The sequence below is a fragment of the Piliocolobus tephrosceles genome, chromosome 14 (assembly GCF_002776525.5).
Source record: "Piliocolobus tephrosceles isolate RC106 chromosome 14, ASM277652v3, whole genome shotgun sequence".
Taxonomy (NCBI): Eukaryota; Metazoa; Chordata; class Mammalia; order Primates; family Cercopithecidae; genus Piliocolobus; species Piliocolobus tephrosceles.
Window position 1 is genome coordinate 98,128,918 of NC_045447.1, and position 15,496 is coordinate 98,144,413.

Consider the following 15,496-nt stretch of genomic DNA (forward strand, 5'->3'; position numbering starts at 1 on the left):
AGGCCCCTGCCTTGCTCAAAATACTCACCTGAATCCCATGACATCATGAAGTGGGCACATGGGTATTTAACCATGTTTGTTCTTGTTTTTAAAGAGATAGGGTCTTGTTCTGTGTCTCAGGCTGGAGTAAAGTGGTGCGATCATAGCTCATTGGAGCCTCCAACTCCTGGGCTCAAGTGATCCTCCTTCCTCAGCCTCCCGAATAGCTGGGACTACAGGTGTGTGCCACGATGCTTGGCTTTTTTTTTTTTTTTTTTTTTTTTAAGAGACGGGGTCATGCTACATGGCACGGGCTGGTCTTAAACTGCTGGGCTTAAGCGATCCTCTTACCTTAGCCTCCAGAGTCTGGGTAACTTACATTACTTTTTAAATTTGGGAACATTTATAATAAAAACTTGGAAAATGATAAAAGTATTACAAGTTTAAAAACGATTTTTATTACAAGTAGCTGCCAGAGAATAGTTATAAAATATAAATGCTGTAAAAAGTAATGATTCAAAAACAATAACAAACCAATGATTCAAGGAAGGCTATAAATCCATCACCTCATTTAGAAATGGAGTGCCACCATCACTTTGAATCCCCCTGTGTACTCTTCTTTGATCCCATCCTCCCCTCTAATCTCAGAGGTACCTGTCTTCCTAAAATTCACTCATCATCACCTTTCTTTACCGTTTTCCTACATGTCTGTATCCCTAAAAAATATATTGTGTGTCCGGGTGCAGTGGCTCACACCCTATAATCCCAGCACTTTGGGAGGCCGATGCAGGTGAATTTCTTGAGCCCAGGAGTTTGAGACCAGTCTGGGCAACATGGCAAAATGCTGTCTCTACAAAAAGTACAAAAATTAGCTGGGTGTGGTGGCACACGCCTGTAGTCCCTGCTACTCAAGGGGCTGAGGTGGGAGGATCATTTGAGCTCAGCCTGGGTGACAGAGTGAGACCCTGTGAAAAAAACAAAAAAACAAAAACAACAACAACAAAAGAAACACACACACAAAAATTGTGCAAGTCTGCACACTGAGTAACTTTATAAGTGGAATTATGCTATATTCTTTGGCAGCTTGCTTTTTCACTCATGGTTGACTTTATCTACATACAAGTAAGGGTGAATTTCAGACACATGTTGGTTGCTGATGAATTCTGTTATTTAAGGAAATACTCTTGAACATCCTAAATTCCTTAGTCTTTTCCACTCTGTTTTTCTTTCTTTTTCATAGAGCAAAGGAAAAGGAACCAGCTTTCTTATAAGAGGAACCTCCAGAAATGGTCATCCTATGACTGTCTAAACCAAGGCTCCATAAACACTCTGCTATATTTACAAAGAAATATCTTTACAACAAACAGATATGGAAATGTATTGACATTAGGTATTTAGAGAGGTTGATGTCAATTATTAAACAAGATTTTGGCCAGGTCCCGGCGCTTTGGGAGGCTGAGGCAGGAGGATCCCTTGAGCCCAGGAGTTGGAGATCAGCCTGGGCAACATAGTGAGACCCCATTTCTAAAAAACTTAAAAAATTAGCTGAGTGTGGTGGCTCATGCCTGTAGTATCAGCTACTTAAGAGGCTGAGGTGGGAGGATAACTTGAGCCTGGGAGGTCGAGGCTGCAGTGAGCTGTGTTCATACCGCTGCACTCCAGCTTGAGAGACAGGGTAAAACTTTGACAAAAGGCTTTTTTGAGCAAGTCTCAAAAAAAGGGAATAAAATAAGACTCTTTTTGGTGAAGTCTAAATAGTCTTTGGACCTACTTAAATATTGTAATTCACTGTGCTTTCTGGTTATCGAATTTTTGCTGTACATTGAATTTGGAGTCCCCCACCCCAGCTTGGGTAGTCATTAATTAGGTGAATGTGTCACACTTACCCACTTTCCATTTTCATGGCATTCTTGAGGGTTATTTTAGGTTTTTCTGTCTCAGGCCAAAAGAGTTTAGCAGCAGCCAATGACGCAGGTGCCGACATAACCGAGGCTGTTAACAAGTGGGAGGATGGAACCTGCAATTTCAGAAGAAAGAAGGCAAACCCAGGGTTAGCTTTTTCCTTGTATTCAGAGGACGGTCCAAGAGCTCTGCAAGGGAAGAAACAGGGCAGGGGGTTGCTTCTATGACAGAAGACAATGTTTCTTTGGAGGTCTGGAAGAGCCACTCTAGCTCAGTGAGCCAAGTTGCGGGCATCGCCTTGAGAGGCTGAGGGATAAGGGAGACATTTGTGCTAACTGACCACATCCCTCGGGAGAAGCATAAAAATGAAATCTGATTGTTTCAGAAAAGAATTAATCCTATGTTGTGGAAACTTTCAAGGAAGATTCTTCAACCTCTCTGTTGCCCTTTTGAATGCTCAGACAGCCCCTAAAGAATGTATGTCATTACAACTTTTTTTTTCTTTGAGATGGAGTCTTGCTCCATCATCCGGACTGGAGTGCAGTGGTGCGATCTGGGCTCACTGCAGCCTCCGCCTTCCCAGTCAAGTGATTCTCCTGCTTCAGCTTCTTGAGTAGCTGGGATTACAGGAGCCCACCATCACACCCAGCTAAGTTTTGTATTTTTTAGTAGAGACGGGGTTTCGCTATGTTGGCCAGGCTGGTCTTGAATTCCCAACCTAAGGTGATCCGCCCACCTCGTTCTCTCAAAGTGCTGGGATTGCAGGCATGAGCCACCACACCCAGCCTCATTACATCATTTTAGATAGGGGATGGGGAGTGGAGAAGGGACTCATGATTCATTTGCAGATGTGTATATTCTCCTCTCTCCATCTTCCTTTTGCTCTCCTGAGATCCTCGGTGCCTTTACACGATCTTCATTGATCTGGAGGCCCTTTAATTTGTACATGACTTCTGTTTTCTTTATCGCAGGTCCACTCGTTCCCCTTCCCGCCCGCCCTCACATGGTTTCTGGATTCTCTTCCACATATGTTCAGAATTCCAGGATCAGCAGCTCCCTGCCTGTTCCTGTTCCCCCTGGAACATTTTTGAGGCAGCATTTCTACAGTGGGGATGGCATTCCCCAGATGATCCACTCAAGCTGCCCATTCCACAGGTGTCCTTTGCCCCTTTCTTCTTGCCTCTTCCTGCTAATTGGCACTCCAAGGCCTGGATGAAGACCTAGAATGAAGCCCACTTATCTTGTAAGAAATCCTAGCCTCCTGAGTCACACAGTGACTGGGCTGTGTTATTCAGTTTCAGTATCGGGGATTGTGCCTCTGTGTGGTTTGTAAACTCTATGGGTCGGGTGCATGCACCAGTTATAACATTCTCTAGCCTTATACTACAGACTGCCAACTCTCAAACTGGGCTGTACATTAGAATCTGAGGAATTAAAAAAAAATATTGATGCCTGGGTCTCATCCCAAGGAACTGTGGTTTAATTACTCAGCTATGGACCTGGGCATTAGAGAATTAAAAGCTCCCAGGTGATTCTAACTTGCAGAAAGGTTTGAGAATCACTGGGGTGATTCTCAGGGGTCAGATAAGTTTTTCTGTAAAACTCCAGAGAACAAATGTTGTTGGCTTTTTGGATCACAACGACTCAACTCTGTAGCATGAAAGCTGCCATAGGCAAATGAATAAAAGTAGTTGCTTTCCAATAATTCATTTCCAAAAACAGGAGCAATTGGGATTTGGCCCTCGGGCCATAGTTTATTGACTCCCAGTCCAGATCACCTTGACTGAGGTAACAGTTTTTTTTTTTTTTTTTTTTTTTTAACAGATTTAAATTTTCAACCAAAGCAACTTCATCATACGATTGCATTTTTCTATTTTTATTCTGCAGATAGAACTCACATTTAGACAGCAGGGATATGAAGCCCCAGAACTCCTTGGGGTCCCTATGTTCAAACACCAAAGCAACTGTGACCAACTTTTGCCATATTGCAAAACGAAACAAGAAAACACTCTCTTGGCCTCCTTTTCCCACCAGCAATGGAAACAAAAAAAAATAACAAGAGCAAAGAAAGAAGAGGTTGACGTTTTCATAAGTTAATTCCAAAATATTCTTACCCCAAAAGAAATGTATGCACCTAAGACGCTTCCAGCAATTGTAGAGAACCCGGCGGTCATGATGGCGTGGAGTTCAGACTTGGTGATGTATGGTAAATATGGTCGGACCAGCAGTGGAGACTCCGTCTGCAGACAAAGAAGGGTGACCAGGTTGCTTTTTAAATCTGTGCGGGGGTGGGGGAAGGGGTGCCAATCTACTTATAATTTTATTCTTTAAAGCAGAGAGTTTCTAAGAGTGAACCTCAGACCAGCTTCATCAGCGTCACCTGGAAACTCGTTAGAAATGCAAATTATTTCGATTTACTAAATTAGAAACTCCAAGGGCGGGAGCTAGCAATCTGTATTTTCACAAGCTTTCGGGGTGATTCCAATGCATGCTCAAATTTGAGAACCCACACCATCGACCTCTGAGTTATTTGAACTCTAGATCAGTTTCCATATGTGGTCATGTGTAAATTTTGCAATTTGTGAGGCTAGACATAGAAAGCCTCCACCCAGCCTAGAAATGGATGCTGTGATGACTTGGTGCCCTTCTCTAAGGGTCAACTGACTCTACCCTGTGGCCTGAACTTCTAGATGGGTGATTTCTAAGCCACTGTGGCTTCCAGTCTTCCAACTTCACCTTGACAGACCCTAAACCTATTTCCTGATACATCAGGGAAATAGAGACACAAGCATTAAAAACAAACAAACAAACAACCTCAGCAATAACAAGGAAAGGTGCCCCCAGGCCCTTCTGTAACTGGGAGTCAGAGAGCCCTCTCTGATGGGTGGAAAGGAAGAAGCAGATGGAAAGTTGAAAAGGCTTGAAACCCATTAAGTTGGACAGGCAGCCTGCGGCGTGGGGCTCTCCATAGATAGTAGCTGTACTTTTAGCATATTAAGTATCAAATTGAACATCACAGAAGCTTGTGTGCAATTTTACAATTTTCTCCTCATTATCTCTAATTGTTCTATAAGATTGAATGTGTGGTGCCTCGATCTGTCGACTAGGAACCCTGTGCATGAGCCTTCTTATTCCGCAGGTAGGAGCAATCAACTCAAGATGGTGCCCTAATTAGTCCTGGGAGATTTTATGACTGTAATTATAATTATTTCAACTCCTAGGGAAGGAAGCGTGGGCCCCCACTCTAAAGACTATGCTCCAGGCTAGTAAGCATAGTTTTTTTTTTTTGATACAGTTTTGCTCTTGTTGCCCAGGCTGGAGTGCAGTGGCATGATCTCGGCTCACTGCATACTGTACCTCCTGGGTTCAAGCGATTCTCCTGGCTCAGCCTCCTGAGTAGCTGGGATTACAGGCATATGCCACCATGCCCAGCTAATTTTGTATTTTTAGTAGAGACGGGGTTTCTCCATATTGGTCAGGCTGGTCTCGAACTCCCGACCTCAGGTGATCTGCTTGCCTTGGCCTCCCAAAGTGCTGGGATTACAGGCATGAGCCACTGCGCTCAGCTGTAAGCATAGTCTTTAGAGTAGAGGCCCATGCTTCTTGTTGGCTTACCAACAAGAAGGTTCAGCTTGCCTGGAGCAGTTGTAAGCCTGGGATTTGGGGCTATGTGTTTTTCTGAGTGACTTGATTTTTGCTTCAAATTCAATTTCCTTGCCAGTGGTGCTGGCAAGCATTCACACCTGGTTTTCGTGGCATTTGACTCCATTCTACCTGAAGCTGCATATCTGGAGTGATGAGGGACTTATTACAATTTCTTACTGATCCACCCATTAGCAATGCTGCTATTTTGAGGGACACTCCTTGGCATTATAGTTATTTGCTTAAATGGGCTTCAGGCAAAAGAGCATTTCTCCATGTGATGGAACAGGGAGGTGAAAATTGCAGCCTAAAAGCTTAATTTTGATGAGAAGAGAAAAACCTAAAAGCATTTTTTTCAGGCTCAGCAAAGACAGAATATTGACCAGTTCAGACAAGTTGAGAATATGCTCAAGTGTTTACACAGTTGCATGGTTGTTGGTGGAAAGGCTTTTTGGTCTCCTCCATTGCCAGAGGCATTATAGTTTAGAATGGGAGGCTGCCTGTTCCATGTTTACAGCTTCGAGATTTGGAAATAGTGAAATCCATTCAAGTGGAAGAGCTAACAGCTTCTGAAGAGTTGACCAGAAACCTCACAATCACTAAATTCAGATTTATTGAGAATCTATATGAGAAGCTCTATGTCTATGCTTTAATAAAATGACAACCTTCTATTCTCTTCATAAACATTCTCAAGAACCCAATTCCACAATACCATACCCAGATTGTTAAAAGGAATTTCTCTCTCTTTCTCTCACTCTCTGCCTTCTCCCTCTGAAATCTGGACATTGCCAATACTGGGGCTTTCTTATTTTGACACCCTTCTCTCTACACTAAAATAACATTGTGTTATTTTCTAATTTGACTTTTTGGAAAGAGACGATCCATTTCAACAGATGTTTTGTTTTGTTGATATTACAACTTACTTGTCCAACAAATATATTGCCAGACGCAACTACAGATTCAATAGGAGATGATCCTGTAGTAACTAGCATGATCCATCCAACCTAAAAGGAAGAAAGGGACAAAGTTGACAAAGAACTTTTTGTATACCCAAAACTTCAAAGTAGGGATTAAAATCCTTAAACTGGAGTAAAATGTTGAGGGCTTCAACAATTGTCAGCAGGCTAATGATGGTGCCAAAGGTAAGTTTAACTTATTGAGCCCCTAGAGCAGGCCAAGCAAATCCTCTTATTGGAGTAGTAAGGCTGAGTCATTGCATATACTTTGAACATTATACAAATCAATTTCTATAGGTCTATTGTATACAAGTAATAAATGACAATTGCTAACATGGTCATGGAAGGCTTTACTGCATTCCAGGCACTGTGTTAAGCCCTTGATCCAGAAAATGCAATTAATTCTTACAATAACTCTTTGAGAGAGGTCCTATATAATTATACTCATTTTATTAAATAGGAAACCAAAGCACAGAACAGTTTAGTTGTTTTGTCAAAGGTCACCCAAATGTAGCGGGATGTATTTGAGGTTTGGTCTTTTTTACTTAATTGAAATGAACATGGTTTTTGGTTCCACTTTTGTACTGGCCTTTCAACTAGAGATGGTGGATGAGGACTTCCTGTTGCATTCTCTCTCCTTGCTTTTTAGTTTAGACAAGAGCGTAGCAATTCTGAATGTTTTGGGGTTTAAACAGAGATTTATGGGCCCTGGAGTTCTTGCTGTCATTCTGAACTCTGCTGCTACCTGTATTCTGGTTCCCTCTCTCTCTTCTCTCTTTTCTCTGTCTTTTTGTACATTTTGATTTATTTATCAGGATCAAGGAGGGCTGTGGCTGTGCACCAAGCACTGCCTGCACTGCTCTGTGCTTCGGTGAGGTGCATCCAAATTGGCTGACAGATCTCCTCGTCCTCTGATCTAACACGTGAACATAGGACTCCCAGAGGCTAGGGCAACAGGAAGGACATGAACTCTTCAGCGCTGTGTGTGTGTGTATGCATGCACGCTTATGCTAATGAAACTCTCTCAGGAGTGAAAAGCTGTTTCTCCTTTTTGCTTCAATTTCTCTAGCACCTCCAAAACAAGAAGTGTCTACTTTTGTAACCTCCTTAAGCAAGGTAGCATATAATTAAGGAGTAGCTTAGAAAAGAAAAAAAGGTAAGCACAGGGTGGATAACCAAGATGAAGGAACAAAATCGTTTCCCCCAGCAGTATCTGACCTCAATTCCTCAGCTAAACAAGTAATTGCTATAGTTTCATGAAGATATCCAGTGGTTTGCAAATCAAAGCCCTATTAGAAGCTGCTGAGATAAAATTCCCTCTATGGACACATTTAGGATTCGGGGTTTTGAATCTAATCACTGAGGTGGTGGTGGTGGATAATGGTAGGAGGAGAAAGGCACTTTGTAAATACCTGCATAAAAGGCCTTGAGGACTTGCGTCTGAGATAATCAGCTCTACACCTGTAACCCAGTCCCTCCCAGCCCCAGTACCTTTCTAATAATCCACTGCATCAGTCCCAGGTAGTACAGCATGGACATCACCGTGCTGAAGAAAACCACGATTGGCAGGATCTGTGGGGATAGAAGCAATCATGGATTAATGATGGGTCCAGTTGCACCAGCAGGTTTTATATCAGGCCTCCTCTCTGTCTCCTTTTCTCCCTCTGAAACATCATAGACATATGGGAAACTCCTCTTGGACTTTAAGCAGGCAGCTTCCCTATCTACAGTCTTTTATTCTAATTTGTCACAGGACTTGACTTTTTTCCCCTCTCTTCTATGGTGGGCTTTTTTTGCTCAAGGAATGAAGTTTGGAGGGATTTGTAATAACTAGATCAATACACTAAAGGCTGCCGGAAAATAGTCTTGTTGTTCTGATGCTAAAAAGACATGGGCTTCACCACTAGTTAGCAGAGTAACCGAAGTCAAGATAAATTGTGAGCAACCTCTGAGCCTTATTCTGAGTGTCTGTAGGGGTCAGGTAAGGCATGTGGGTGCTGATACACAGTGCCTCCTACTGGATGGTAGACACACCCGACAGCAATAACTTCAGCATGTCCTGAGAATGACCCTATGACCTAAGCATGTGTGTTTGGAGTTCTGAACTAAGGAAACTAGGAGTGGCCAACCCAAAGATTCATTCCTTATCTATAAGGAATACCTGAACCCTTGGCCCATCCCGTGGAAAGCAGGCCATACAGGGGATCCAGGCCCTTTGTTTTGGGTTAAATGAAGGTTGGGAGGTGGAGGTTGCTGAGGGAGGGTGCTAAGTGAGAACGCTACATAAACTGCCTTTTACAAACGATAGCTGTTCTCCTGTCTAGCCTGCCGCCACTGGACTGCCCTGCATGTGACTCCCCTCAATAAACCCTGTGTCTCATTTGCTGGCTCCAGGTCTTTTCTTTGGCCTGTCAAACATGGTGCCCCCCCTACTGAAGTCAACAGGGATCTGTCATGACCTCTATGCAGTAAACATTCATTCTTCTAGCTTTTAAGATAATAGTGATTTTACCTATAGTTTTTCAAATTACTAAAAAGTGACTGCATTTTGGAAGCTACTTTAGTTCTGTGTTGAAGGCCATTGCATTTTCTGGGCGGGCTCTGTGGCTCACACCTGTAATCCCAGCACCTTGGGATGCTGAGGCAGGTGGATCACCTGAGGTCAGGAGTTCAAGACCAGCCTAGACAACGTGGTGAAACCCTGTCTCTACTAAAAATACAAAAATTAGCCAGGTGTGGTGGCGCATGCATGTAATCCCAGCTACTGGGGAGGCTGAGGCAGGAAGATCGCTTGAACCTGGGAGGCGGAAGTTGCAGAGTCAAGATTGCACCATTGCACTCTAGCCTAGGTGATAGAGCAAGACTCCATCTCAAAAAAAAAGAAAAAGAAAAAAAAAAAAAAAACACATTGTATTTTCCTAGATCCTATGTTCCTGATGCTCTTTGGGTGCCTTCAATGTAGCCAGTGTTTCCACAGAGAGCGGTTTCTATCCTGCATAGACCACACAGAGCTGTGGGCTCGGTCCTTCCTCAGCCTCATCTTACTGTACCCCTTCCCCGTTGTTCCCCAGCTAACTGGCCAGAGAAAGCTGCTACCAGAGGCACAGAATGACCGAGGACAATTTGTACAGGATCTAATTTAGAAAAAATCTATTAATAATATATATTAAAAGACATTTTGTGCCAGTATTCAGAGCTCACTCACTATGAGCCTTTTATTGGCTTTAATGGGTAGGCAGTGCCTTCCTGAAAGCTTGAGGGAGTTAAACAGTCTCATCTCTGGAATGTTAGCAGAGGATTCTGTGTTGGCAGGAAAGAATAGGGGCCACTGCCCTGGAAGAGGGGAGGGGGAGGGCCTCAAAACCCCTGTGTAGTCTGGGTAGCAAGTTATTCCTTCTTCATGACTTTATTTTTTCCAATTCTGAATTCATTTCATGATATGAGCATACTTCTCACTCTATAAACATTTGGCCCTTCAGAGATGGCTGAGTTATCTCAGCCCTAAAACATCAAACCAGCTAAACTGCCAGGTAGAGGCCGCTGGGGGAGGGTGCTAAGTGAAACGCTGTATAAACTGCAGGCTTTTTACAAACGGTAGCGGTTCTCCTCTCCAGCCTGCCGCTAAACTGCTGGTTTGGTGTTTTAGGCTGAAAAAAGATTCAGCCTAAAAGTTGGCCTAACTGAAGCTGGGGTAATTTGGAGGTAAATTTGGAGTCTCTAGGTGAGAAAACAATTTAGAAGTGTATGAATAACAACACACCGCAAGAAAAGCTGAAGGAAAACCCGAACGCATGCTTCTGACTCACTGACAAGCATTTGCAGGGACTTCCCAGGGGAGGATGGGCTTCCTGGGGCCTGTGGGAGCCTCAAGAAGGAATTGACTGTGGCCAGCCATGGGGCCAAGCTGCCTTTCCCCTGTAAAATAATGTTCCTTCTTTAGTTAGGAGAAGGCCTATCCTCTAGTCCTGCCTAGGCAAAGGCTGTGCTGAGGGAGAGATGAGAAAGGTTTAGCACGGGAATGGCTCTAAAACAGGGGTTGATGTGGTTGACCGGCTGCCCCAGGGACTGGGACTGAGAGGCTTTCTGAATACAGAGCTGTCATTGATCCGGGACCCATCAGCCATTCACTGCCACATGTCTACTTGTTGCTGGGAACATAATATTCTTTTCCCTGAAGGCCCAAGATGTTATTACCCTTTTGATTCTTCCTAAGTATCGTAGATAAAGCTACAAGCCCCACCCCCTGGTATTTGAATATTTCTAACTTCCTCTAGATGTTTCCCTTAACTCCATAGTAACAAGGCAAAATGTGTGCAGTCCACTAACTTCAGATAACATTGCCAGTGGAAAAGGGTGGTGATGTATTACACACCTCTGACCAGCCCAATAGGTATATACCTGGTTTTTGGTCAATTAAGTTCTATCTGAATATCTACAAAGACTGAGAAGCTACTGAAATAGCAGCGACTACATAGAAAAAAGGTTTGACTTTACCTTAAATGCAAAGAAGTGGTCTTTGTATTTCTCACCAAACACAAATGAAGCACCAGCATCTGTGTACTCCAGAAAAGTCTGAGTTAAAGAAAGAAAAAGAGATTTCATTCCAACCACATGAGTGGAAATTAGTGCACAGGAACGCTAGACTCTCAGAGGATGGACCCAGGAAATGTGTTGGATAGACTTGGGAAGTTAATGTTCTCAGCTTTGCCCCCTCTAATGAATGGCGTAGTAGAAGCATATTTTTGAAATATTCCTGTATACAAATTTCCTGACATTTCTGACATTCAGTCTGACTCCAGAATGCTACAGAATGAGTTGACCATGGCAATGTGTTGGGAGTCATACATAGATTGTAGGTGGCATTAGTTAGCACTGGATGCAAAAGAAGGCTGTTTCTCTGTCTGTGGAAACATCTAAGAAGTATGATAGTCCTTGGGGAGGAGGATGTGGGCAATGAATTAGGGAGTGATGATATAGGTACGGAACAGCAGTAATGTTAACAAACCAGACAGACTAACATATTCAGTATAAGCAAAACTATCTGTCTAACCTATGATGCAGAATTAAAATTTGAGACAACTCATGCAGACAAATAAACCCATTTCTGACACATCTTGAGGATTACCTCCAATGTTAAAAGCACCATAAAAGCAAGATGTTCTTTTGAATCAAACTTACCTGAACTTGCCTGCCCAACCAATCAAAAGCTATATATCCAGGGTCAGTCCTTAGAATCAAGAGCCCAAGAAGAAACTGTAGCCCGATTCCCCATAAGACAGGTCTCCAGTAAACCTATACAGAAAGATTAAGTGATATATCTTAGAAGGAAAATTAATGCAGGCCTCAGCATAAATATTTAATGGATCACTATTTCCTTGGACACATTCTCAGATGTGGTCTGTCACCCACCTTCTTTGGGAGGCTAAAGCTGCCATAAGCAGAGAACCCTTTGATAGAACCATACCTCAAAAAACTCAGGCCGGGCACAGTGGCTCACACCTGTAATCCTAGCACTATGGGAGGCCAAGGTGGGCAGATCACCTGAGCACAGGAGTTCAAGACCTGCCTGGCCAACATGGCAAAACCTCATCTCTACTAAAAATACAAAAAGAAGCCAGGCGTGGTGGGTGAGTGCCTATAATCCCAGCTACTCAGGAGGCTGAGGCAGGAGAATCGCTTGAACCCAGGAGGCAAAGATTGCAGTAAGCTGAGATCGCACCACTTCACTCCAGCCTGGGCAACAGAGCAAGACTCTGTCTCAAGAAAAAAACAAAGACAAACTCAGGATTGCATTCCTTCTCCCTAAAACTGAGTTTCAAGTCTTCGGTCCAGGAAAGTATGTAAGTAACAATTATGTCCTGATAAATTACTTCGATAGAAACAGTAGTCTAAGAAGGACCATTAAAGGAGGCAGGATCTGGCCATCCTAGTCAAGCTGTAAGTACTGGCTACTTGTAATTATTTCCCCTGTCTGGAAAATGGAAAGGCAGAACATGATTTCTCTGTGTGTCTAAGGCTTGTTGATCTGACAACCTGTAAGTGAATTAAGTCAAATATTGCCCTGTCAAGAGGCTCTCATTTGATTGTAAAAGAGCCCAATAAACTCTAATGCAGACCCAGGATGTGCAGTAGGAATGGACAGTCATTTGCTTCATTTGCTTTCATCGGTGGTGCAGGGTTGAGTGGCTTCAAAAGGACTATGGCATCAGAAGCACGGACAATGGAGATGTTCCCCTCAGCAGGGCAAAGAACTTAGATCATATTAGCTGAACTTGGTCTCTGATTAATGTTTTTTTTCCTTGGGTCAAGCTTTTAATGGTAAAGTCTTCCAGAGTTTGCCATCGTGAGTTACATATGAGAGGTTTGATGTCTCAGAATTCTTGCCCATTTCATGGGTTACCAGTGGACAGAACTAGGATGAGAGTTGAGTTCAATATTAAAAAGAAAATTGTATAAGGACAAACTTTTGGAGTATAAATGCCCAAACTGCATGGGACTTCGTCTGGGGAAATCTGGATCAAAATGCATGAGTTTTCTCTGTGTGTTTGATGGAGGGTATGCGAGAAGAAATTAGACTTGACAGGGAGAGAACATCTCACTGGCTGTGTAAGAATGGAGCATGAGATAGTAACAAACAGTACCATGAAAGTTCAGGAAGATAGGGCACCCTGGCCACATTAAATAATCCCATCAAGGTAAGAAAAGTACTGAACAAAAGTTAAATTCTCTCACAGTCAGTATTTTGAGCAATTTACACATGGGGAGAAAAATAAAAAAAGAATCTAAAAGATCAGCTGGATACTTACTCTGGTTGGGTACTTGGAAAATAGAAATAACAGGACAATGTACATTACGAGCCCACCGAAGGACACCAGCTGCTGTTGACCCAATTTGGCAGTGTCAAAGGCCAGCCAGAAAATAACTGCTAGGACCAGGGAGCTCCAGATCACCCTAAGAGAAGGGGAAGGAGGCACTGGCATCATTTGTTGTGCTAACTTGAGAATCATAATCAGGCTTAATTTTTTTTTTTTTTTTTTTTTTTTGCGAGATGGAGTCTCGCTCTGTTGCCCAGGCTGGAGTACAGCGAAGCGATCTTGGCTCACTGCAACCTCTACTTCCCGTGTTCAAGCAATTCTCCTGCCTCAGCCTCCCTAGTAGCTGGGATTATAGGCATCTGCCACCACCCCCGGCTAATTTTTGTATTTTTAGTAGAGATGGGGTTTCACTATGTTGGCCAGGCTGGTCTTGAACTCCTGAGCTCAGGTGATCTGCCTGCCTCGGCCTCCCAAAGTGCTAGGATTACAGGTGTGAGCCGCAACTCCCAGCCATCAGGTTTAAATTAACAAAGAAACATAGAAACAAGATGAATACACTCTGGCACCAGTAGGTTGTGCTTTTGGAAACTGCAACAGAATCTTTTTGGTTGTGGCTATCAAGGCAAATAGCTAAAAAATTCAGTACTGGGTCTCCTTACTCTACAACTCTTGGGCCCTTCACCTGTTCAAGGATGCATGAAGGGGCCAGAGAGGAAAAAGCACGTTTGGAGAGGAACGTCTGGTGATTTCTTTGAGAGAGCTACTGGGATTCTTCACTTTTGTTTTGTGGGGTGGGTGAGGTGTTAACTGCTTCCCTTTAAGGAATAACTTGGAATATGTTATCTGCCCTTGGGGGACCTCAGCAGCCACCGAGAGGGAGATCAGACATTAGGGCAAGTTCTGGCTCCCCTGGGGAGCCCAGCAAGCCTGACAAGTCTGACTTAGGACTCACAGCTTGCACAGCAGAGCCAGAAGGCCTGCTGTGTTGGGATTGCACAAGCCCAGTTTATTAGGCCAAGGATGTGTGAAGTTTCCTGGTAGATCCCATGTTAGCCTTGAGGAAGAGAACTGGTCTGGGATCCTGCTCAGGGGGCTACCTGAAGGGAGAGGAGGTCCCTCAGAGAGAGGCTGAGGGAAAAGCTCTGAGCAGTTGCTGCAGGACACAGGGTCCTATGGGAAAGGGTCGCTCTAACACTTCACAGGCCCTTCCTCCCAAGAAGGCCAGCTTCATATCCAGAGCAGGTAGCCAGGCTGGTCCTGGCTTTGAGACTGGCAGGGGAGCAAGTAACAAGGAGAAAGGGGACGCTCAGGCCTAGGCTAGGGAGGAAAGCTAGGGCACTGGGTCAAGTTCACAGTTCTCATTACTGGAGGGGACAGCACATTCTGATGTTAAAAAATGTCCATGATGCCTGTATCAAAATATCTCATATACCTCATAAATATATATACACCTACGACACACCCACAACAATTAAAAATTTAAAAAATAGGCTGGGCACAGTGGCTGACATCTATAATCCCAGCACTTTGAGAGGCCAAGGCAGGAGGATCACTGGAGGCCAGGAGTTCAAGACCAGCCTGAGCAATATGGTGAAACCCCCGCCTCTACTAAAAATACAAAAAAATTAGCTGGGTATGGCAGCACATGGGAGGCTGAGCTACTTGGGAGGCTGAGGCATGAGAATCATTTGAACCCAGGAGGCAGAGGTTACAGTGAGCCAAGATGGCGCCACTGCACTCCAGCCTGGGTGACAGAGCAAGACTCTGTCTCAAAAAAAAAAAAAAAATAGATAAAAGAAAAGGCGTTCAGAAGGGTCATGGGCTTTTGGCATTTTTGTAAAATATAGGGTAGATATCTCCCATTGAATAAAATTGAAAGAATGATGAATGAAAAAAATTAAGTTTTATTTTGACCATAGCCCCATGGGTCATGAAAAAAAGTGCTAGCAGTCTTCAACATCCCTAAACAATTTTAAAAGCCCTACATTTTTAATGAGTAAAAGGCATGGGAATAAATTAGAGGAAAAGAAAACCTGATAGAAAAATTATTTGGGGCCAGGCGTGGTGGCTCATGCCTGTAATCTCAGCACTTTGGGAGGCAGAGGCGGTGGATAACCTGAGGTCAGGAGTTCAAGACCAGCCTGGCCCACATGGTGAAACCACGTCTCTACTAAAAACACAAAAATTAGCCGGGCATGGTGG

General features: G+C 43.6%; 1 protein-coding gene across 3 annotated transcripts in view; it reads right to left on the reverse strand.

Annotated features, from left to right (window-relative positions):
* Positions 1-15,496, reverse strand: part of SLC28A3 (solute carrier family 28 member 3) — a 97,147-nt gene that overhangs the window by 9,477 nt on the left and 72,174 nt on the right. For all 3 annotated transcript variants that reach the window (XM_023196409.2, XM_023196408.2, XM_023196410.2), the window contains 7 exons: positions 13,286-13,430; positions 11,658-11,771; positions 10,974-11,051; positions 7,971-8,051; positions 6,447-6,527; positions 3,996-4,121; positions 1,866-1,996 (listed from right to left, as the gene is read on the reverse strand). In XM_023196409.2, the coding sequence (XP_023052177.1) occupies positions 1,866-1,996; positions 3,996-4,121; positions 6,447-6,527; positions 7,971-8,051; positions 10,974-11,051; positions 11,658-11,771; positions 13,286-13,430 (756 nt within the window). The remainder of the gene's footprint in view (positions 1-1,865; positions 1,997-3,995; positions 4,122-6,446; positions 6,528-7,970; positions 8,052-10,973; positions 11,052-11,657; positions 11,772-13,285; positions 13,431-15,496) is intronic.